Source organism: Falco biarmicus, chromosome 1, assembly GCF_023638135.1.
Source record: "Falco biarmicus isolate bFalBia1 chromosome 1, bFalBia1.pri, whole genome shotgun sequence".
Lineage (NCBI taxonomy): Eukaryota > Metazoa > Chordata > Aves > Falconiformes > Falconidae > Falco > Falco biarmicus.
The window spans coordinates 74635490-74659270 of NC_079288.1; the positions used below are offsets into that span (position 1 = coordinate 74635490).

The following is a 23781-nucleotide window of genomic DNA, read 5'->3' on the forward strand; positions in this document are numbered from 1 at the left end:
TTGTTTGATCTTGGTAAAGACTTCCAGTTAGCAGTCAGAATTTTTGGTTGTTTATGTAAGACTGTCCTGAAATAGCAAAAAGACACCATTTTGTGTGTGTGATTTCAGAGAAAAAAAAAACATTAAACAAAAAGCTGCTTTTTGCCTGTGTGTTATGCCCGGTAACTATAATGTGGCAGGATACAAGATTGAAGAAAGTTCTGAACATTTATTTCAGAAAGGCAAAACAATGCTAACATCCAATTTTGTCATCTTTCATAGACAAATAACAATGTCCTTGAGACATAAAATTAATGACTCGAAAACACATGCTAGTGTACAAGCTGTGCATTTGTTTTAGATGGCCATGGGTGCAGCATTTATTAGAAGCTGAAGTAAAATTAAAAAGCTCTCTAGAGACTAAGCCACCACACCCCTTGCCAAACCAGACCACCACAACAGCAAGGGAAGAACAAAGGTTCAAACGAAAAATTCAGTAATCTATTCACAGTTTAGGTCAAATTTCTTCCTTAACTCTGTACCAGCTTATGAAGGCTTTTCTTTTTTAACCACAGTGAGGAAGTTAACCATAAAGCTATTACCAGGGTCATGCTTATGCCCTCAATACAGCTACTAAAATAATGGTTGAGTTCTGAAAAGGAAAAAATTAAAATGCTACAAAAAATGGCAAGATCTGACCTGAAAAGCATATTTTGAACATTAAACCCACTTCTCCTTAAAACACAGCATTGCTGAATTACTCAGGCTTGATTTTTCTTCCTCTTTTACAGATAAACATTGTTTAAGGCCTTTAGGCACCGCTTCCCCAACGAATAGCCAGGACACATCTCAGCCCCCTCAATACTTGGCTGTAAGTAAAGATCTAAAACCTTATACACAAACAGGTTTCTCCTTTTCTGTAATATCATTTAAAGTTAAGTGCAGTCTATTTAAAGTCCTAGCCACACAACATTTGACTGTATGAGGTCACACAAGGTCCTGTGAGCTGTTCCTGTTTCACTTTCCACCAGTGTTCTTGCCACTTGCTTTCACTTATTGACTGCTCAGATCTACCAAGAATTAGAGGAATCCCAGTCAGGAGCAGCACCATTTCTACTACACATAATTTCAAGGATGATGACTAAAACACATCTTTATTTTGTTTTATTAACAGAAACACACGCCTGTTCTGGAGGGGAGGAGCATGTCAAGTGTTAGAGGTATAATAAAAATAAGACGACCTGTTTCTGCAATCAGAAATAGAAATTGTTGCTTCCATATTTAGCTTTTGTAAGCCAAGATTGCAGATGATAGACTAGACATGGTTTTCAGAACAGCAGCTGCCTTCCAAAATAATCATACTGCAAATTTTGCAATACTGTTTCAATTCTCTAACATCAAAGTAATTATTTACAAAAGGAAACATATTTTATCTCATGAGGTCTCTGTTCCTCAAGGGGCAGAAAAAAAAGCCATTCAGTTTAAAAACAGGGTTTTCCTTTTCCCTACAATTATAAGGAGGGGGATGGGGAAGCCTGTGTCTCCTGAATTGTTCCACCAATAGGCTGCAAGATCCCTGCTATGCTTTGCTTCTCCTTCTCAGAATCTTGTGCTTTTTGGCTCCTTAACCTTCTCAGGCATTTTTTATTAATATATTGTAAAGCATAGTCTAATAACTATTTTTAAATAGTAATAACAATTTTAGCAATTCCTATTAAGGATTTACATCCCAGGGTAACTGTTTACAAAAGCTACCTGACAATGTTCTCCTACCAAAATATTATAATTCTGTGGTATATCACCTAGCATATATTTTTCCTCCATTGTTTTACCTTTCACTGTAAATTTGCTTCAAAATCCAGTAATTTTGAGTCACAAGTGTACCTTTAACTTTTGGGTTTTTTCAGTTTCATTTCTTGTGGTGAAATCAGAAACAGAATATCTTATTCTTCAAGAATCGAATGAGGTGTCCAACTGTTAAATCCTCCAATTGATGGTTACTCAATCATAAGATTATTTTAAAAGTATATAGAAAACTACTTTTAAAATAATCGATATACTTTACATGTAGCAGTATCTCATGAAGTCAACTACTGAAGGGATAAGTATCTGATTAACCTTGAAAAAGAATGATATTTTTTCTCTTAGCATTTTCAAATCTTTGAACTATATGCTGACTATGGTCAAAAAGAATGCAATTGCCAAGCCAGGAAAATATGATCCTTTCTATGTTTGCTCTAACAGCTGATTTTCAGAGAGTACGTATTATATTTGATCAGAAAATATTTGCCGGAAAAATAATGCAGAGATTTCCATGTAAAACAATTTATTTTTTCCTTTTAGTTCATATTACAATACAAAACATAGAGCCAAATAATTCCTACAGACTGTGAGAAAGTAAGGACTATAAAGCCTGCAAAATGAAAGGTTAGAATGAGATTGACTCTTGTGAGCAAAACCTGATGTAGTTTGTAAAAAAGCTGAATTGAGTGAGAATCAAGTGAACCAGCTTCAAAAGCTGCAGAAATCATTAGGTAAGGTCCCACTGACAGTTTGCCAGTTTATATAAAGCTTCAAATTCCACCAGGATTTAGCAGGTTAGATTTACGTGTTTGTCTGCCTCCATGAGATGTGTGCTGACATTAAGATGAACCAAAGATAGTACAGGCAGGTAAACTAAACTCTGCAGTTTGAGAATGCAACTTATACATATTTTTAGTACCTCCTTAGCTAACACTGCATATAACTACACTTTTACTAACTGTCTCTTAACATTTATGCTTATGCCCAGTGCTATTAAGTGGGTTTGCCACAAGATGGCATGAACAGCACAGAAGAATTTTTATCAACAGTTATTTTCTAGAATTTTTAAATATTTAAGGTACCATGATTTTATTCAGAGTAATTTGTTATGGTTTACGTTAAGAAGAACTTAAGATATATTGCATCTCTTTTTGCATTTGGTAGGACTTCAGTATGTAGAACTTACGAAAATATTTTCAAAATCAAAATCTAATGCAAAAAGAGTAAGATAGGGTGTTTTATTAATAACATGTCCTATGTTCATTTACATAATCAGTCATATTTTCGTAAATTTGAAAGCAAAAAAATAGGTTTACTTTCATTGTTTGTCAAGATTTTTAGAAATTTCTATATAAAAATCAAAACAGTCAAAAAATGCATCCCAAATAACTTGATAAGCATATATGTAGTCTCTGAATTATATTTAAATTTACAATACCTGAATAAATATCACTGTCAAATGTTTCATTCTGAAATCCAGAGGTAAAACGAAAGATCACTCTGTTTTATCAAGTATCATGATGATTTTACTCCTTTATTGTAGAATTTAAGCTGAAAAAATCAAACATGTTTTTTCCTGCTTTAACTGATTCTGGGTTATGTCTCTTATGAAATGAATGTCAGTGATATTAAAAAGATTTATTGGCTACAGCACAGGAAGATTCTCAACACTTCTATGATTGCCATAATTATCTAAGTATATTTAGTCTGGTTTATATGGAGAGAAGCACAAATGGTTGAGAATAAGTTGCACCTGCATCCATCAGTGAATCCATCCATAACAAAGGCTAAATAAAGTACAGGTCAAACAAAATCCTCTCCACTTCCAGTATGCCTTGTTGGAAGCCCATTGGCCTCATGCACAGAACAGCTAACAGAGAAAATACGCGCTTCAGTGACCTCTCTTGGGTCTAGACTGTGACTTGCCGTCACTCCCACACAGAACAAACTCCCACTGAACTTCCAAAGCTTCCAGCTTCTTCTAGGTTCACATAAATTAACGCTCCCCATTCAGTAACAGGAAAAGTTACAAAGATACAGAGATACAACATGACCTTGGAGCAAAAGGTTCTGGAAGCAGAGCTGGTAGGGGTTGGGGGAAGCGGCTGCAATACTAATAAAAATACTAACAACAATACCAGCGTAAAGCTATACATTTATTTATGAATTATATGGATAGCACTGTATTAAAGATCATTAATCATTATTTTTAGGAGAAAGAATGAAAATACATGGACCCCAGGTAAGTAGACAGTCATCATTTAAAATTTTTACAGGTAGTTTTGCCATTTAATATAGTTTTAAAGGCAGGCTACAATCTTGCTAGCAATACCTGAAGGGTAAGAGCACTCACATCTGCAGTCCAAAATTATCTCACTTACTTGCATTTATGGTTTACGTAGATGTCCTTTACCACTCAGTGATTTTAAAATGGCATATTGAACTATGACATATGCTGTAGAGCACATGAACCCTTTGTTGACACAGGCATGTCTGCTTGATTTAAACTCTTTACATTTCTTTTAGTAATACAAATCAAAAACTGACACAGATATTTGTTTCCTCTGTTTTCCAGGACCCTATACCTCCCCCACGGTAAGATTACTTATGAGATTACTCCCCTGCTGTCCTTGGGGAACTCAATGCTAACGAACACTCACATCCATCTGTACCACCCATGGCAACGAGATGGCTGGAAATGAGCTGGCATCCTCTTGCCACCTGGCTCTGTTTGGACTATTTTAGGTTCTGATATGAAATTAGAGAACAAAATGAGCCCTGAGCATTCACAGCAGCAGCTCAGTGTTGCAGCACTAACAAACTAGTAGGTTGCAACAAGGCTTTTGCCGTTGGTCAGATTCTACTGTCCGTGCTGTTTCTCCTTCCTCCAGAGGTCAGAACACACTACTCCTCCATCCAACCCCTTCCCCCACAATCCTCAATGCTATTTAACTACTTACCAGGAACGAGCTACAGCTGCACATCATCCATGTCAGCCAACCCACTGCCTTCGAGGCAAGGCCACAGCTGCATGTTATCAATGCTAATCAGCCCACTGCCTTCATTCCTCTACAGCTCAGGGCTGCATCTTCAGAATCAGCTTGGCTGAGCCTACCACCAAGCTGAGAGTCTAGAAATGTTGAATCCTGTTCAACACAGATACAAATCGTTGGGGGGGGAAAAACCTTCCATCAATTTGTATTGGTGCCTTAGGCTCTGTTTACCGTGATAATAGTGACTTCATTGCCTCTTAAATCTTTCTGCCAGTTTTCTTTGCTACAAACCATGGTCCATATAAATTAACTGGAATATTGCCATTTACTCCCACAGAAGGTGGACCAAGCTCTGTTCCATGAATATATGTTTCTATGATATGCCCACAAACAAAAAATTAATTGTTTCTTCATTTTTTCAACCCCAAACACTAACTGCTACAATTAAGACATCCTTCCAAAAGGTCATCCAGGCCTGACAAGCTTATGCTTCTGTGCCTGCAATGACTGCTGTAAAAGCTATAAAGAAGTTTAAAATATGATTGGTATTATAGACATATTCAGATTATTTAAGATTTTAACTTAAGGAATAAGAGTATAAAAGGATAGTGTAGCTTCACAAATTCAAAATTGTAAAAGCACAGAAATCTCATTCCATTCCACAAAATTTCACTATTTGTTTCTGTTCATATTACAGTGGCCAGGATGGTTCTTAATCCTCTCACCTGACTTAATTTTGGTCTGTACCACACAAACATGCTGCAGGAGCCCGCTGCAGAAGGGCAGGTCTGCAGGCTAGCATGGAGGCACCTCCAGTGTTACTGACCCAAGCTCCCCATGCTGCAGCTTCCCGCTGGAGCTGGGCTGACTGGCTGGTCTCAGAGCACAGGCAGAGCGTGCCCATGTCTGCCAGAAAACACTGGGCACGTGTTACCAGTGGGTGTTCTGGGATAAAGAGCATTTTTTCCTGTGCGTCTAAACTGCAGTGTGTTCCCTGGCTGGGCCTTATACACAGCCATATCCACCCAGAAATATCAACAGCCAAGAGCTGTACTTGGCACATACCGGTGAAGCGCATGAAAGCAGCGTTAAATGGCATGTAACACAGTACAGTAATGTCTTGCAAATGTAGAATATTATCCAAAATTACTGTTGCTATTGAAGGGCCCCAAGAAGCTCCTGGACCTGAGCTAAGCTCAGCACAAATACACTGAAATACCCTTGGAAAATTCCAGTGGTTTACTCCTTGAGCTTGCACTTATAGCAGTCCCTGCACTTCTTTTACTCCTTAACAGTTCTTAACATTCCCCTTTGACTTCCCTAGACCTCTGAAGACACTGCCAAAGCAGTATCAGCCACTTCCTCCAGAGCCAGAGATAAGCAGACAGTTCTTCTACATGCGGAACACGCTCAGCCAAACTCACACCTTTTCAATATCGGCAAAAGTAACAAGGTATGGGTGCATTCCTCATCCTCGTTCCCTGAGAACCAAAACACTCCCTCCGGTCAAACCACAAGTCTTCACTGCCATCACACCTCTGCTTTTACTTAAGAAAACAAAAGTTATTCTTTAGACAGCTGTGAATAATTGAGAGAAGTGGTATTTAGCGTAATGTGACACAGGCATTTTTTTAAAGAAAAAACTGCCAAAATAATGGTAAAGGAGTAACAAAGTAGGCAGAACTTCCACGAACGCTTTGTTTAAGGTTTCTCCTACTTTTCTGTAGTAACATTTAGAGGTTTTGCAACCCCTTCTAAGTAGAAACAATAGCGCTTGCTCAGCACAGTTGGTAAATCAAGTGACAGGGAAATACAGTGACTGCAGCAGAGATACAGAAAGGCACTCCATATCCCGGGGACAGTCCATTCAGCAAAAGAAATTACTAATCTTTAGCCAGAAGTCTTGCTCCAGCCCATGAGACCATGAATCCAGACCACGAGTTGCTTCTTACTCTTTCCATCTTGCCGTCCTCCCTCATACCACACCCATGTTCATTCAGCATCCTGACACAGCAGTGTGGATGAGCACCAAGTCCTGAAGCACAAACCTCTTGTGTCCAGCTGCACGACCAAGCATATGCATATGTCAGGTTATGAGTTTGATTGCTTTTTTCACACAACACTCTTACCCAGTTAGACGAGCACGTATGTGCGCTGCTGCTGCTCACTGCCATGTAACCAGATGCAAATGCGCTCTTGCTGTGTGACCAAAATGCACATTCATCATGGGGGTGGTGGTGGGCACATGCTGGGAAGAGGAACGACACACACCCAGGGGCCACAGGGTATAACGCTCAAAAGCCTCTCAACGAAAACCTATTGCAGCCAGAAGTCTGAGCACAACTGAGCAGTGTCAATCCTGTCCAACCCTCTTTAAATGGTTTCAATTTCAGTTCATCAGGATGGAATTTTGCTTCATTTTACAAAGGTCGCTACAAATCCCGGGGGGAGGGGGGGGTGGGGGAGTGGAGCTTACAAATCAGTGAAATAATCTTCTGCTTAAACTTAAATATATACTTAAGGAGTGAGCTTAAGTATGGATTGTGGGGGGTTTTTTTCCTGAATGGTGCTTAAATTCTTTCATGGATTAGGTTCCAAAAGCTGCTGGCTGCTAAGACATTTTACTAACATGAAGTAGCTTCATAGTCAGATGTGTGACCTGACCTATAGCTGCAAAGTTCCAAGTCCCATGACTGATTCCCTCCCTTGGTAGGACAGTACATACATTGAAAGCTCTGTGAGAACTGTTATAAACCATGTTTGCCAGCCAGACATCAGTATACAGAGCCCTTGGATTTGAAAGGTCCTATTGTAAAGCAAATTTCTTTAATATAAATACTTACCATTTCTTATTCTAGAAGTAAAAGGCAGCAGCAAAAATCATAACCACAAAGCTCCACTTCTCATTATAGTTATAGGTATCAAAATAATTCTAATAGTTTGTTGGGGTATTTTGATTGTACTAGGCTTTTTAATCACATAAGTAAGAGAGGAGTGGCACACACTAAGACCACATGTGATCTGGAAAGACACTTCCCAAATTTCCCACACAAGCACTTCACTCAAAATATTTCTCACCCATCTTCAGTCCAGTCACAGCTTTTTAAGGAGAAAGCATATGTATGAACTGCATTGTGGAGGAGTACGGCGCTATGACCGTTACCTGCAAGACTCCAAGCAAAGCTGTCAAACCACAGATGTGATTTAGAAGCGTGAGTCCTGTTTTCCAACAAGATTTGGAAGACTTACAAAATTAAACACATCATTATTTATACAGTCTATAAATAGCCTCATAAAAAACAGGCATGTGCAGGATCCTGGAATGTATTTTAGAAGCTTTGGTGTGATTTCAACTTCTACATGCCTGTGGTAAGCAGGCCATGTGAGTAGCAAGTCATCTCATGGTGGAGGCCAGCCCTGCCAGCACACCTTTATTACTGCTTCTTTGCCATGTATCCAATGTCCTGAATATAGGCTTTCACACAAGAAATAATGACCTCTGAGACCAAGCTAACAAATTGCAGAAGCTAACACAAAAGCAACTATCCAAACTCAAAACAGTTCCTCTCCTTCCTCCCAGCCTTCCTGAAACTTTCCCCTAACAGACAATTCCCAAATTTCTTGCCTCTTTAAGCCTCCATGCTGATGTTTTCAGCACAGGTACAAGCAAAAGACCCCTTCTCACTGAAAATGTGTTGAAAAATAGCTCCCAGGGTTTTCTATGATGTATTGTCCTTTTGCATTCTCTCTGATTTAGCAAAATAACCTGGTGTCTTATTTTCTCTGTCCAGGAGGTAAGCTAAGCAGGGACTACATCCTGGAGCCTTCAAAAAACTGCTAGATATCCACACCTTATATTGCTAAATAACTTCTAAAATCTGGTCCTCTATCTCTTTTATGATGAGATACATGCTGCTAAAAAGCATGAGTGTTCATCATATCCAGGATATCTAACAAAAGATGTCAGACTCAATACATTGTCCCTCTTTGAGGGCAGAATATTTTCTGACAAACCTTCTCAGGAAAGAAAGATATCCCTGTTGATCAGACATATCAGGAGAAGGCAGAAAAATAACTCAAATAACATACTTGAATCAGGACCATGAGGAGCATGTCCATTCCTCTTCTTGGTTCACACCTCCTTTCCTTTGCCCTTTCCATTCTGCCTCTGTGCATGTTTCTTTTGAAACTCTTCAGTCTTCAATGAACTTACCTCTATTTATAGCTAACTTTAAAGTTCATAATAAGACTTTTTGGTATGAGATGAAAAGTGTTTAAGAGAGCCGATAATCATTCATCTCTCTTTTCCCCTCCTCCCAAAATAAATCCTTAACAAAGACTTTTCTCATTTACCATAATGAATTCAGTGGATGCTATTTTTTTAATGGAAGTCTATAACCTTCTCCTGCAAATAATTTATGTAAAAACATAACCAGCCTCTGAACTTCTATAGCAGTAATAAAATCCTTCCCCTGCTAAGGGCTGTTAATTTTCAGTGATGATGTAATCAAAGTGTTTAAGTACTCAAAGTGATTTCTATTTTATGATAATGAAATGTTTTGCATATAATTCTTTCTTTTCCAGACATCTATCTGTTAAGGAACTAAATGAAGTAAGTAATCATCTTTGTATATATCAGGACCATAAAAAACATACTCATTCCATGGCTGCATAGCCTCTCCTGTAACAGTATTTTAGCTTACTAGGTAAAAATACTGTAAGAATCATATTAGCTTTGGGTCATAAATGCATCTATCTTTAATGTGTGTAGCATTTTCACTACTGCTACTTTCTGAATAGCAGGTACGTTCCTGAAGTTGCTTGCAGAAACAAAAACATACATACAGCACAAAGCTACCTTTCCAAGCATCCACATAAAAGCGCATCTTACAACTGACAGATGCTATGTCTAGGGTGCCTATGAACAGTGAGCAGTGGGACAGACACTCTCATTCAGAGAAGCAGAGATTCCACACATTTTTAAAAGCAGAAAACTGAAATTATAAGGTCAACAGAGGAGTATAATAGTATTACTGTGATGTAAATACAAGGCTACCTCAAAAATAGGATGACCCTTTTCAGTAAGGGGAATAAAAATCAACAAATTTTATATCCAGAATGAACCTCACCTGTTATCCCCCAGCTCCCTTCACCCTCTCCTCCCCCCACTCCTTCCCTAGGGCCTCCACAAGCCCTGCAAAATCCATCACCCCAGACAAATAGCAGCTTTGCCTGCAAAATAGCCCCAGCAGCAACTGAGGGGGCCACACACTGCTGCTTAGGTGCCTGCGTGGTCCCATGGCTTCCTCCAGCAGAACTCCTCACTGCTGTCCCAGGTAGGGACCACAGCCACAGTGATGCATGGCCCTCACCACCCGCCGAGCGCCCCACAGCACAGCCCACCTGCCTGAGCTCACACTCCCCTATGTCCCCAAACCTCCTGGGCCACAGGCAGCCCTGTAAGCCTCAGTACATCCACCAAGGGCAGCTCTAGGCTCTGCTCCAGGCACCGCTGACACATGCTCTCTCAATGCCAGCAATGCTGAAGCTGAAGCTCTGGGTTCCCCTGTCCGACAGGTTACAAGGGCGCTTCCCTCCCTCCCCACTCCTCCAAGCTGACCAGTTCTCCTCCCAGCATGGCCACCTCCAGCCCCACTGAGAGAGGTGATGCTGGAAATGCACCTATAGACATATGTAAAGCAGTAACTTTTACACAGACACCGGTAACAGCAAGTGATATTATTTTTTTTCCAATCCCAGTTTCTATAAAAATTTTGTAATGAGTTCCTTCACTTTCTGCTCAGCCCAATGAAGTCAAGCAGAGGAAATGGGTTTAGCAATAAAGGGGTTTAATTATGACAAGTGGTTTCCTATAAGATGCATTAAGAGATACAGTCCCAACAACAATGCAGTGTTAAAGGATGTTTGTAAAATTCAGAGACAGGTTATAATTTATGACATTTTGTGTTTCTTACTGAATGTTCTATTTAATGTTTAATTTAAAGATAAACATATTAGTTTCTGTTGTGCTGGGTTTTAATCTCATTGCAAGGAAAGAAAGGAATCTCTATACTAGTGAAGCCCAGCCATTCCCCCCCACAGTGGGCTGTAGCACAAATCTATAGACTGGTCTAGCTCTAACTTTCAAGTCCTTTGAGTTTTTCTTCCCCACAGTTCTGACTGGAAGGCTGTCCCAAACCTCACTCTTTCCACAGCTAGAAACTCTTTCAGTTTGAAAGATCAGTACGAAACATGGTTTGATTGCAATATTGTAATTAATGTTTAATGCTAAAAAGATTACATATTGGCAAGATAATACTTTAACACAAAAAAGCTTTGTCTTGGCCTAGATACTGACCCATTACAAACCAAATATGAACACCACCATCACCAACCCAAGAACAATATCTTACATCTGTAATTAATATTTCTGGCTGGGCACTGTACAGCTGCACAAATACTGCAGCTCCTAACAGCCTCTTAGTTTGGCAACATCTTAAGGAGAAATATTGTATATCTCATAACATGGAAAAGATAAAATTTAATTTGGATCATTTCCCATTCATATAGATCTGAAGACACAAGTAGTTTGAGCGTGACGTGGAGAAGGAGACAAGAGTTTGGTGTCTGAAACAAGACAAATTTCAGACACCAAACAGCTGGTCTAAGAGGTCTGAGAGCAGGACTGCCCTTCACCAGGTCCCAGACAAGCTGTAGAAAGGGTCAAGACAAGCCTCCTGAAGTTGGAAAGGACAAATGCAAAATCCTGCCGCAGGACAGACTAACCCCCTTGGCAGCAAGGACTTGGGAACCATAGGCTGAGCACAAGCCACTGGCATGCCTTTGGTGGCCGTAAAGACTAACTGCATCAAGCTGTCTTGACAGAAGTGTAGCCAGATGAAGGAAACAGACTTTTACTCATCACTCATTAGACAAAACCTGAAGTACTGCACAAGGCTGCAGTTGACAGAGTGGGCAGCAGAGGGTCACCAGTACAGTCAGGGTGTGCCACACCTGCCCTGGGAAATGAGGCTGATGAGGCTGGGCTCCCTTAGCCTGGAGGGGGGGTGGCTCTGGGAGAACCCAACAGCAGCTGCCAATGCATAAGAGATCATTATCAAGAAGGCAGAGCATGGCAATTTAGAGAGTGCAGAGTGGAAGTACAAGAAGCAATGATCTTGAAGTGAGAGGTTTCAACCAGAAATAAGGACAAAAAAAATTAAGCGAGGGTATTTATGGGGATGTTGGAACAGGTTGCCCAGAGAGGCTGCAAAATCTATGTTCTGGAGGTTTGCAAGACCCAGCTGGTCAAAGCTCTGAGCCTAGGTCTCAGAATTCCCCTTGCTTTAAGCAGGAGCTTGGACTAGAGACCTGCCTATGTCCCTTCTGACCTGAATGAGACTATGAATTTCTAAGTAATGGCCAAACATTATTGGGGAAGTAACTTCAAAGGCATACTCAAACTGCAACATGTACAACACAAGTCTTCTCTTAAATATTTATTTTAGTCTTGAATCACAGTAACAAACAATTACTATTCCAATGTGAATCAAAATAATACAGAAATATGGTGAAAGTTTGAGTCAAACTCTGGTCTTTAGACGCCTATCATTCAGTTCTTTATAATGCAATATGCTGAATTAAGACTCTCCACACAGTGATTTTGAATGATGTATCTGCCATGACAGTAAAAATAGCCATACCGTCAGGTAAGGAGCCTGAAAAGAACTGACCGATTTTAACCTATGGATAGTGTATCTCCAGTCAATCAAAATCAATCTCTTGATTTAATACAAGATCAATGAAGGAAAACCATATTATAAATTAATCTGATGCACGACAGTCATCATGAAATGGTGATCATTGCAGTAAACTGTATATTTACTTATACCCCTAAAACTGAGTTGTCGTTGTTGCCAGTGGACAGAGATAAGGATTCAGCCTGAGTTTCTGACAAAGTGATAAGGTACTAATGATTGAATGTCTATAAATTGGTTTAGAATTAAAAGATAGTTGGGCCTGTTGGGGTAAATTCAAGTTGGTAATAAAAAAAAAAATATTTACTATGTTATCATTTTATATAGGCACGTGGAGAAGAACAAGGTTAGTATTTAATATTAATATATCTTTCCTTCATATTCCAAGAACAAAATATTCTATCATTAAAATTCCAGCTGAAGTAATCAGTATAGGAACCTGACATCTATCCTGCTATGTAGCATCAGGCCATCTGGCTCTATATTTAAATGACTAAGAGACATGGGTACGCATCTGCTGAGAATAAAGAGATTCAGAGTGACCTCAACAGTCGTGGAAGACACAGTGGAAAAAAGGAATTTCACTTAGCATTAACTACAGCAATGTGGGGAACCAGGGTATCACATTTGTTCTAAGTAAATCCAAGGTTCCATGGAAAATACAAGTGAAGGGAAGGATATCCTGAAGAGAAAAAACTGGATTAATCTGATCTACACAGAGAACATCACCCTTCTCTCCATCTTTCTCCTCTTCCATAATTTGAGGGTAAGAATTCTGAAAGAAAGATTTTTTTAAAGTTTTAGGATTTAAAGTTACAAAACCCAAGTTTTCTTCAAAAAAAGTTTTAAAAACACTAATTCTTTAGATGTGCATACAGCTTTGAAAAAACAGCTTAAGCCACTTGCTGTGTCTGCATGCATGAATGTCCATGAAAAAATGTTACACTTAAATATTTTGAAGATAGATACAGGATACAGGATTTTTATGCTGTTTACAACTTTGTGTTAATGAGTTCATAATTTCCTTTGGCATTTCCTTTTGTGGATTAAGGCACAGTTTTTCCTGATTTTCATCTAGAAACAGTATTAACTCCATTAATACATTCAATGCCTATCTATCCTGTCCTATAAAAAGGATTTATGAACCCTCCATATATTTCTAGTACAGCATTCTACATTACTTACCATTATGTTAAACCATACTTGGCATCAGCAAAACCTGTAATGTTCATCATGTAACATTCAGTACTAGTATAAATGTTTCCCACTGAAACCATTAGCTGACTTTAAAGCCAGGCTGACTGCAGCCTATTAGGTTTTTCTACTGAACTGCCTCCCCCTCATTATGGAATTTAGTTAATTCACTTCACGGTAGTTGCTAGATACTGTCAAATTACACACAAAAGGAAATAAGTTCTGTTTTTATTTATAGTTACAAAGTTTGGGAAAAAACCTGAAACATCTTTTCAAGCACAGCAGTATAAACTAAAGGATCATCCTGAACCCAGGTATGAATATAAGAATTTCATGAGTTTGTACTAAATGCTTCAAGAACTAAACATTCTGCCCTAGAAAATTATACTTCCCTATGCAATAAAAGCAAAATGATAACATTCTCTGATGCCATGTAGTGATATACTATGTTTTGTCCTTATGCATGACAAGAACCATTTCTGGAACTGCTTTCAAGCTATTGTAATTGCACATTCCATTTTTATCTTTAATAGCATACTACTGTATTATATTTTTGCCTCACTTTCCATGATAAGATGTTCAATATCCTGTATAAAGAAGCTCTGCCATCTCTGGCCTCAGCATTTCCTCTCCCCCTTATTTTCTATTTTTATATACAAAGAATACACTCTAGGTCTTTCAAAGACCGATTATTCTTCCAGAGAAATCTGCCACAGTTGCTCCTATTCTTCTTTTCTAACCTACACAAATCTTTCTTTTCTAAGTATGCTTTTAAATCTATAGTCTCCTAAAGTACTCAACAAAACCCAAAAGTATAAAGTATAGAAAGTACATGAATGATTTAACACCTTTCCCAGACAAATACTGAATTTCTCATCTAGCCTTGTTTACAATGATGGTATTTCTCCAAGATAAAAATGATTGTCTGCAGTAAATGTGACAGTATTTGTGACCCCTAGTATTTTGTTTCTTGTGTGGTACCAGTGGGTCTGTTATGTGAAGTTATCTGGTCGGTGCTCTTCCCAGTGTAACTGTTCTAATTAATAGCATGACAAAATACCAGCTGGGTACTCAGCAGCAGTCTAGAAAATCAGAAAGGGCAGGGAACAACTGCTCCCTGGGTCTTCCTATAGGAGGACTGGGAACATCAGGTGAAATTTGCAGGGAACAGGCTTAAAACAAACAAACGCAAATTGTGCTTCACTACACATGCAAATAAAATGTGAAACTCTCGCCACATATTCTTGTGGAGAGTAAAAATTTACATAACTTCAAAAAGTGGCTAGTGAAATTAATGAAAGAAAATTCTGTAAAAAAAAAAAAAATGCTGAATACCAAATTGTCATCCAAAACCCAGGAAGGCTCAAAGCTGCACACAGTAGAGGAAGGAGTATTCTGGGGAAGCACAGACATGCATTGCTCTCTTTCTTAAATACTGCCAATAACAGAAATAGTTTTCTGACATTACTTTCATTTATTGCTTTTTCCTAGCCTTCAATGTATGCAGACCTCTAAAAATGTCTGGAGCTCAGGTAAGAACTGCAGATTGCTTTGAAAACTAAACTGGGCATCTATAAATAAGAATAAAAAATGGATCCATGTTTCTATGTATGTCTGCATTAGGGATTTTCAATGCACAGAGTTAGTGCAAAGGGATCGTTAAAGAAAGCAACAGAAAACAAGTTAAGCAATGGCACAGTCAATAGTAGTGAAGAAACAAGCAGAGTTACTTGCTCAGTTATACCCCATGCTTGGCTCAAGTTAAGAAACGCCCAGCCTAGAATGCAAGTGTGAAATCATTGCACACCCCCACACCCAGAAAAGGACAGATTTGGACAAGCTACTGAAGGACAGTGGAGAGGAAGAGAAGGCAAATTGCTTGGTCATAAAGAGATGCCCATAGAGAAAGAGCATGCTGTGAGCACAATGGCCTCCTGCTTTTCCAGGCAGAGATGCGATCAGCTGGGCTAAATGGAAACTACAGATATTCAGGACATGATAGAGAAGATACTATGGGTTTAATGCCTTTGTGTAAACAAATAAACTAATCTTTGAATAAATTGCTTTAGATTTATCCCAGGTTCCTAGAGGGAAGGATTTGTAGGTGCCATTATCAAACAGGTCTCTCAAAAAATGATGGTTGGAAATAGGGCTTCCCCTGGACTATGTGGTTTTACCTAAGGGAAAGTACTAGAAGCCAACATTAACACTGCTGGGGTGCCCTGCCAAGAAACAGTCTGGGGAATGGCTTTCTGAGGAACCATGGCAATATCCTTCTGTTGATTTTCCCTGGATTTAAGATTGCCAGAACCGAATCCAACACACAGGAGTAATTTAACTAGATTCATATGCACAGCCTCTATTCTCAAAGACAATACCTCTACAAACACTATTAAATGTTGTTAGCTTTTTGCTGTCATACTATATTGTATCTGTCGTCCACCAACCCCTCTACCTATTTTCCTTTAGAAAAATATGGCTTCATTAGTATTTAACCTGAAGTTACTAGGTGGCTCATCCCTACCTTTCAAAATACTTACACCTGCTTTAAAAAGTATTTCCATAAACACACCAGACAGAAAAACATGCCAGCATGTACTTACAGACTTCTGAAAAGCAAAATACGTTTATTAGCCAAACTTCGTAAGAATTATGTAAGCAAAAGAAAATACTTATCATTCTGTTGTTGCAAATATGATTTCTTTTTGCAGAACTGCATACTAAAAATGTAAGATGCTAGAAAGGAAACTCTTTGATATATTTGTCTTTCCTAAACAAATTGATTGGTAGAGGTGTATCTATACCTTAGATGGAATACATATAAATAACGACCTTGGTCTTTCTGGTTTTTTGAATGTCATTAGAACGCACCAGCCAAGTTGGCTCATACTGTGTCTTCATTCCTCAAAAAGAAGACAGTTCATGTCTGGGGAGATCCAGAGGCTTTGAGTACTGAGGGTTATAAGAAAAATCCACACCAGTAATTTCCCACTGTCCTTGACTACAGTTACCATAACTTTTTCTCCCTTAACTGCCTCTGCAAATGCCCTTTAGTATCAAAAAAACCCAACCTCTGCGCTGTGACAAGAACCTATGAGTTGCAGAACGTGAATTTACAGCAAAAGCAAATACCACCACCAGGAAGAACATATGGACTCTATTATTTGTTCAGATACAAGCAGGATTCACCTTAACTTTGATCATTGCCAGGCTAAACGAGCCCATCTCCCCCAGCTTTGTTTCCCAGTCTCTAGCTTCCCGGTTCTGGTGGTGACCCTCCACTGAGCCACTTCCAGTTACTAACATCCTTCTTGTGCTGGGGGTGCAATTCCATACACCCTCCTCTGCATACCTTCTAATAATCTTTATTCACAGAATCCACAAAGCTCACTTAGGTCTCTGTGTTTAACCCCAGCTGGCAACTAATCACCATGCAGCTGCTCACTCACTCCCCCCTCTCCCCTGGTGGAATGGGGAGGAGAATGGGGAAAAAGGTAAAACTTGGGGGTTGAGATAAGAAAATAATAATAATTTAAATAAAATGAAATGTAACAACAATTGTAATGAAAAGGAGAGAGAGGGAAAGAGGAATAAAACCCAAAAGAGAAAAAAAAAAAGTGATGGACAACTGCTCACTACCCGATGACCGATGCCCAGCCAGTCTGAGCAGCAATAGCCTGCCCAACCGACCCCACCCCACCGTTTATATACTCAGCTTGACACTCCATGGTATGGAGTATCCCTCTGGCTAGTTCGGGTCAGCTGTTCTGGCCGTGTCCCCTCCCACCTTCTTGTGCCACTCCAGCCTTGTCACTGGCAGGGCCTGAGAAACTGATAGGTCCTTGAGTTAGTATAAGTGTCACTTAGCAACAACTAATTAAAATATTAGCATGTTATCAACATTACTCTCATACTAAACCCAAAATACAACATTGTACCAGCTACTGAGAGTAAAATTAACTCTATCCCGGCTGAAACCAGGACACTGCTGCTGTTCTCAGGAGCCTCTCAGACTTATTCCTAAGTGCTCCATACCCATCTCCACTTCAGACACTTCCTACCATACCCAACACTGCTCTCGGTCATTCAGGCCCTCTGGTATAGCATAATCTCCTTTTCCCTCCAAATTCCTTGCCTCCCTGAACAACAGGAAGATAACAAAGAAGAGGCCTTTCCCCCTGCTACCCTGGAATTGTCTTTAAAGTCCCGATTTAGATTTTAAAATATTTTAAGCAGTAATATTAACTTTATTAGATTTATACAAATATCTTTTTCTTATCCTATATAAGAACATGAGTGTCAGGTTTATGGTTGTGCTTGATCTTAAAGGTCTTTTCCAACTTAAATGATTCTCTGTATTTCTCTCTGGTAGTTTTACCTTTTATTCCTGATAACAAATGATTTTGTGTAGAAATCTAAAACACTCAAAGTTCTTCAATTTCTCAGCAAGCTTTTGTTAAGTCCATCCCTGCCAGACCCAATACCTGAGCATCTCAAGAGGATTTTCTGCTTCTTGTCCCACAGCTTAAGACATACCAGAGGAAAATTCCACAGAACATACACGGTACCAGTCACAAAGCCAACCTGGTCCTAGCTGTGGGGTCTCTTTTATAAAATAAAGTATCTAGGCATAGTCACCAAAAATGTAATGTGAACACAAATGCCAAAATCAGGACCCGATAAGCTGAGCAGTGACATATTTTCATTTTGACAACTCAAACTGATAGTAGAAACAAAACATAGATGTCTAGCCCCAGAGCCTTTGAACAGTGATTTCATTTCTGAACAGACTGCCTGCCTGCTGAAGATCATGGCTGTCTCTCTACTGAGATCAACGGGCATTGTTTACTGTCTTAAAAAAAAAATGTAATGCTATTATAAATCAGAACAAAGTACATGTATGCATGAAACAGTGAAAATTATTCTTCTTCTGTAAAAGACTGTCTTCCAAGTTACATTTCTTTAATATTCTGTCATATGCTATGTATAGACAGAAAAATAATAAACTGATAAAGCATGAACAGATAAAATATAATGAAATGCCACTCTGGCAAACAGTGCTGTCTCTTGTGACAGTAACCAGAAGAAAAAGATGGAAGCCATTGATAATAACATTTTTCTTGTTTATTCTTACAGTACAGTAGGTTATTTCTCCCACCAGCATTGCATGAAACAAAAATGCTTTCTGTTGTAGAGCAGGATATGATGGTAGTTATTAACCATTTTTTACCCACGTAATGTACCTGCAAACTGCATTTGACCTGGATGTTGAAAGCAAGCCCTTACTTTTCTCAGGCTGTTTCTGCTGCATCCTAATCTGCCTCAGCCTAAGCCTCACACACTACCCCATGCTTCATGTTCCTGCCCCAGCCCCTGCACTCGCACAGCTCCCCAGTGATATGGTGAGCCAAGTCCAGCTGGTAAATGGCAGTCCTAAATCTAAAGACACTAAATCACATTTGCATTGGGAGGATGGTTTTCAGCTACATAAGGTCCCTTGGCCAGCTGCCTTCTGAGCAGTGCAGCATGGTGCAGGAACATGCTGCCAGGGACCACCACCTTCACCTTTTCCTTAACGCAAGGGCAACCACACTTCTTGGTCCTAATTTTGTTAATTGAAACAAATCACACAGCAGACCGAAATTCAATCCTTTAAGGGTTCAAAAGCTTGGTAGAAACAATGCTAGCTGGCAATGGGATAATAAGGGGCTTTAATATGATCCAACGTAACAGCAGCTCTGATCCAACACAAATAAACGGGGCTCAAAAAGTGAAAGCAGAACAGAATGAACCATTACACTTGTCCCATATTTCTTATTTTATTTAGCACTTGCTATATTATCAATAGTTTAATGTTCTACTATACGTGCAAGAACCTGGCAGTGTGATGTCAATTAAAAAACATCAGGAAACTAATGTGTTAAATCTCTTAGCGCATGAATCTGAAATCACCCGTGCTTCATTAGCCCAAGACCACTCATAACTGACAGCTCCAACTTTTAAAGGTTAATATCACAATACTGTATTTCTAAACTGTAAATGCTGTTCTCAGAGTAAGTAAAACTGATAGGGCAAAATGAAATTGCAATTTGTTTAAAAAAATACAATTTTTTTTCTTCTGAATTTACTTTTACAGGGTCCACGTTAAACACAGAAAATTTCTCAGTGAAGAGGTCACCATCTCCTACACCACATGCAGCATGCAAAAATAAATCAAAACATTCACTTGTAAAACAGGAAATGCAATCTCTTACCCCATCCACTGAAAAGGTAAAGAACGCTTCACTTCATAGAGAGACAGCTTTTTAGATAACAGAATTATCCCTGTAAGGCACATACACACACACACACCTTAAGAACTGCTGTTTACTGAAAACATTCCCCCAAGAAGTTAAATAGTTTGAAAGCTGTGAGTATTCAGCACCCTTGAAAACAGTCCAATATGAGCTCTTAAAATCACAGAGAAGGATTTAGATGTCTAATTTGATTCAGACTTCCTAACAGCACTTCCTGATACAGATACATTACAACTACTTTCACTAGATACGTTACTACTTTTATAGACTGTGCTAAACTTCCTTTAAATGCAGATCAGATATAATCTGTTTTCACTGGCTTTTGCTTCTGCCAACTGTGGTTAATTTCTATACACTGATTATGCTGTCTTAAAATTAAGGATTTAAACAAATATGAATGGTACCTTGGAGAATATGATCGCCATGAAGCAGAGAAGGCACTGTTACAGGAAAACACTGTAAGTACAATTTATCTCAAAACCTGGGACGTAAATTCTTGGACAACATGTCTATAAACTGTCTGTGATTGCTTACAAGTTTTGTTGTAAACTAACCAATCTGTAACAAATCTGTGTCATACAGGATGAGACATTTTTGGTTAGAGATTGTTCAAAGAAATCAAATGCTGAACCATACGTTTTGGTTGTCTATTATGGAAGAAGAGTATACAATATTAAAATACGTTTTCTGGAAGAGAGTCAACAATATGCACTGGGAACAGGCCTCAGAGGAGATGTAGTAAGTAAAACCCCACCTAACAGTCTATTGCTTTTATGTTACACTTCACAAGTTCTTAACACTAAGGATTAGTTACAAACTCTCCCACATAAACTGGCTGTTTCATTGAAGTTTCTTTTACAATACTCTCGTTTCAAGTATATCTCAAAGTTTCAAGCAACTTCAAGATGGTAATTTAAAACTGAATGTCATATACCATGCTCACGTTCAGATTTAAATCAATGTGAAAATTTCCTAAGTACTTGTAATGCTTCTACCTACTCTAAGCAGCACCTGCAAAGCAAACGGGAAAGAAAAGTCCTCCCCTTCCAGGTACACATATTATTTTAGCATATTTTTTAACTTGCTATAATATAAGCAGATATTTTAAAATATATAGAACTCCACATATCTGACAGCATGGCCTGTTGCTGTTACTGCTACGTAATATCTTTTACTGTGTGTCTCACGCAGCAAAAGGCAAATTAAGATTTTTTTTTAAAAAAAAAAGAGGAAATAGGACAAAAGTTGTAATGGATATTCAGAAGCAATCAAATCATGTGAGTCACCACCAATCAGTCTTCCAGATATGGTACATTCCAGTTAGAAAATTCCTTTAGATTAACAATGCTTTTTTACATAATTAAATTCAATTATATTAGTAAGAGTCTAACTATTTTTCTACCTATATAGTTAAATAACGAGTACTGTATCTGCAGGTCTTTCACAAAAGGGAAAAAAAAAGATAAAACTGAATAATCTCTACAAAGATGTGATAAAAAAAGAATTTAAAAGAACGCTCAGCTGTACAGCAAAAAAGCAAAGCAACACCCTACTATGAGTGTTATTAGCTATGCAGCTAAGGTGAAGCGTCAAAGCCTCTGTAGCTGAATCTTCAATTATGTCCTTTTCATTCATGTCAATACTCTCAAAACTTATCTTTTCTATATGTAGACTAAAAAAAAAAAAAACCCTGAAATCAAAACTGATCCAAGATGACTTCAGAAATTTGGCAGGTCCAAGATTTATGTTTGGATTTTTATTAAAAAAACCATGGATGTCACGGTTTAACCCCGGCTGGTAATTAAGCCCCACGCAGCCATTCGCTCACTCCCCCCTCACCCAGAGGGATGGGGAGGAGAGTTGGAAAGGAACGTAAAACTCGAGGGTTAAGATAAGAACAATTTAATAATTGAAACAGAATGAAAATGAAAGACCACTAACAATGATGACAATACCAGTTATAACGAAAAGGGGAAGGGAAAGAATAACATCCAGAGGGGAGGGAAAGGAAGAAAGGAACACGTGGTGCACAACACAACTGCTCACCATGCGCTGACCGGTGCCCAGCCAGCCCCCGAGCAACGACCTGCCCACCCCAGCCAGACCCCAGCTATATATACTGGGCATGCCGTCCCATGGTATGGAATATCCCCTTGGCTAGTTCGGGTCACCTGTCCTGGCTGTGTCCCCTCTCAGCTCCTTGTGCCCTCCAGCCTTTTCACTAGCAAGGCCTGAGGAACTGAAAAGTCTCTACACCAAAGCCAAAACACAGCACCGCACTACCTCCTAAGAATTGAGTCCATCCCAGCTGAAAACTGGACAATGGAATAGGATCCACGAGCTTTCAGAGATAGGGAGCAAGGTTTACTGGCAAGTTGTTCTTCAAGAACATTGGTTTAACAATGAGGGGGGGAAATATCCTCCATTGTTCGAGCATACTGAAACAGTTTGGGAAGCAAAACGGTATAACAAATCAAGAACTGTACTGCAGCTACCATCATCCAAGGGTATAACAAATCAAGAACTGTACTGCAGGTACCATCATCCCGGCACTGCTGTAGTGAACCATCAGTCTTCCATAAAGCATTGGCTGCATTTCTGAACTGAACCTCCCAGATAACTTACTTTCTCCTAAACTCCAGGAGATTTAGTTTCCCATGGTTCCTATAACAGCCCTCAAAAAAAAAAAAAAATGCTCGTATCAGAAATAGTGAGTCACTAAAAGAATGGAACTGAAATATGGTACACTACAGGATAATGTACATGTTTAGTGGTCTACAGAATAAAGACATAAAACTGTATTGTCATAATTTTAACAGATTTAACAATTAAGGCAACTAGAAAATTACCTGAATACATGAACAACTTTTACTGAACTAAAAGGAAGGAAAACACAATCCCTCCCTTCTCAGGAAACACCAAAATACATGACTTGTACACAGAAAGCATGCATCTTAAACAGTGCGTCTGGATTTGCAACAGTCAAATTGGAAAGTTACAATTCCGGAATAAAGATTTCAAGCGTCTAATTAACAACCAACAGTATGTCTAAGGCTTGGCTCTACCAGGCCAAATTTGTCACCACAACATGCTACCTTAAGCCTTATGTTTATTATATTTTTTTCTCTTTAACGCAGAAATCCTCCCATAAATCAACTACAACCAAAAACTTTTAAGATTTGTCTTGCTCGTCAGTTATGTGTAGTACCAGAGAGCCACAGAGGCAGCAGCCTCCTACTTCTGTGCATTATTGTCAGCAGCAAACATGAACATAGAATTAACTAGGCACAAAGCACATATGCAATAATGAAAAATCAGCGGCATCAGCCTTGTTCAGAAGAGCTACTTCCATCTCAGGCAGTCTCAAAGGATTCCCCAAAATGCCCTTTCTTGAAAACTGTCACCTCAACTTCTGCACCTCACTTAAGGTTCTTATCTCAGAAGGGTGAAAACTATTTGTAAGGCTGTGAATTACAGCAAAATTGCTGCCTATAATTTTCCAATGCCTGTTAGAATGCTTTAGAGTACTCTGCATCGTTCCTCCACAGGGAAACCCTTTGTTACACTAAATCTTGCGGTGTGCAGTGCAGACAGACCAGCTGCTTTATCTAAATTAGCTGAATACTCCCTCTTCATCTGCAAAAGAGAAAGAAACCTGGACAACAAGTGCAGACCTATTACATTTCTCAGTTAGTGATTTTATTCAAAGGTTCAGTCTTACAGATTTTATGCAGTAGGTTTTCACTTTTGGATTAGTCT

The 23781-nt window shown here is 39.0% G+C and overlaps 1 protein-coding gene across 3 annotated transcripts in view; it reads left to right on the forward strand.

Moving 5' to 3' along the window:
- The window catches only part of CLNK (cytokine dependent hematopoietic cell linker), a 64032-nt gene that overhangs the window by 36120 nt on the left and 4131 nt on the right, over nt 1-23781 (forward strand). For 2 of the 3 annotated variants that reach the window (XM_056336983.1, XM_056336972.1), the window contains 12 exons: nt 771-850; nt 1154-1199; nt 3996-4024; nt 4358-4377; nt 6100-6228; nt 9360-9387; nt 12860-12878; nt 13965-14040; nt 15218-15258; nt 19863-19996; nt 20403-20480; nt 20605-20760. In XM_056336983.1, coding sequence (XP_056192958.1) covers nt 771-850; nt 1154-1199; nt 3996-4024; nt 4358-4377; nt 6100-6228; nt 9360-9387; nt 12860-12878; nt 13965-14040; nt 15218-15258; nt 19863-19996; nt 20403-20480; nt 20605-20760 — 836 coding nt within the window. The remainder of the gene's footprint in view (nt 1-770; nt 851-1153; nt 1200-3995; nt 4025-4357; nt 4378-6099; nt 6229-9359; nt 9388-12859; nt 12879-13964; nt 14041-15217; nt 15259-19862; nt 19997-20402; nt 20481-20604; nt 20761-23781) is intronic. The other variant, XM_056336994.1, reaches the window with a different exon arrangement.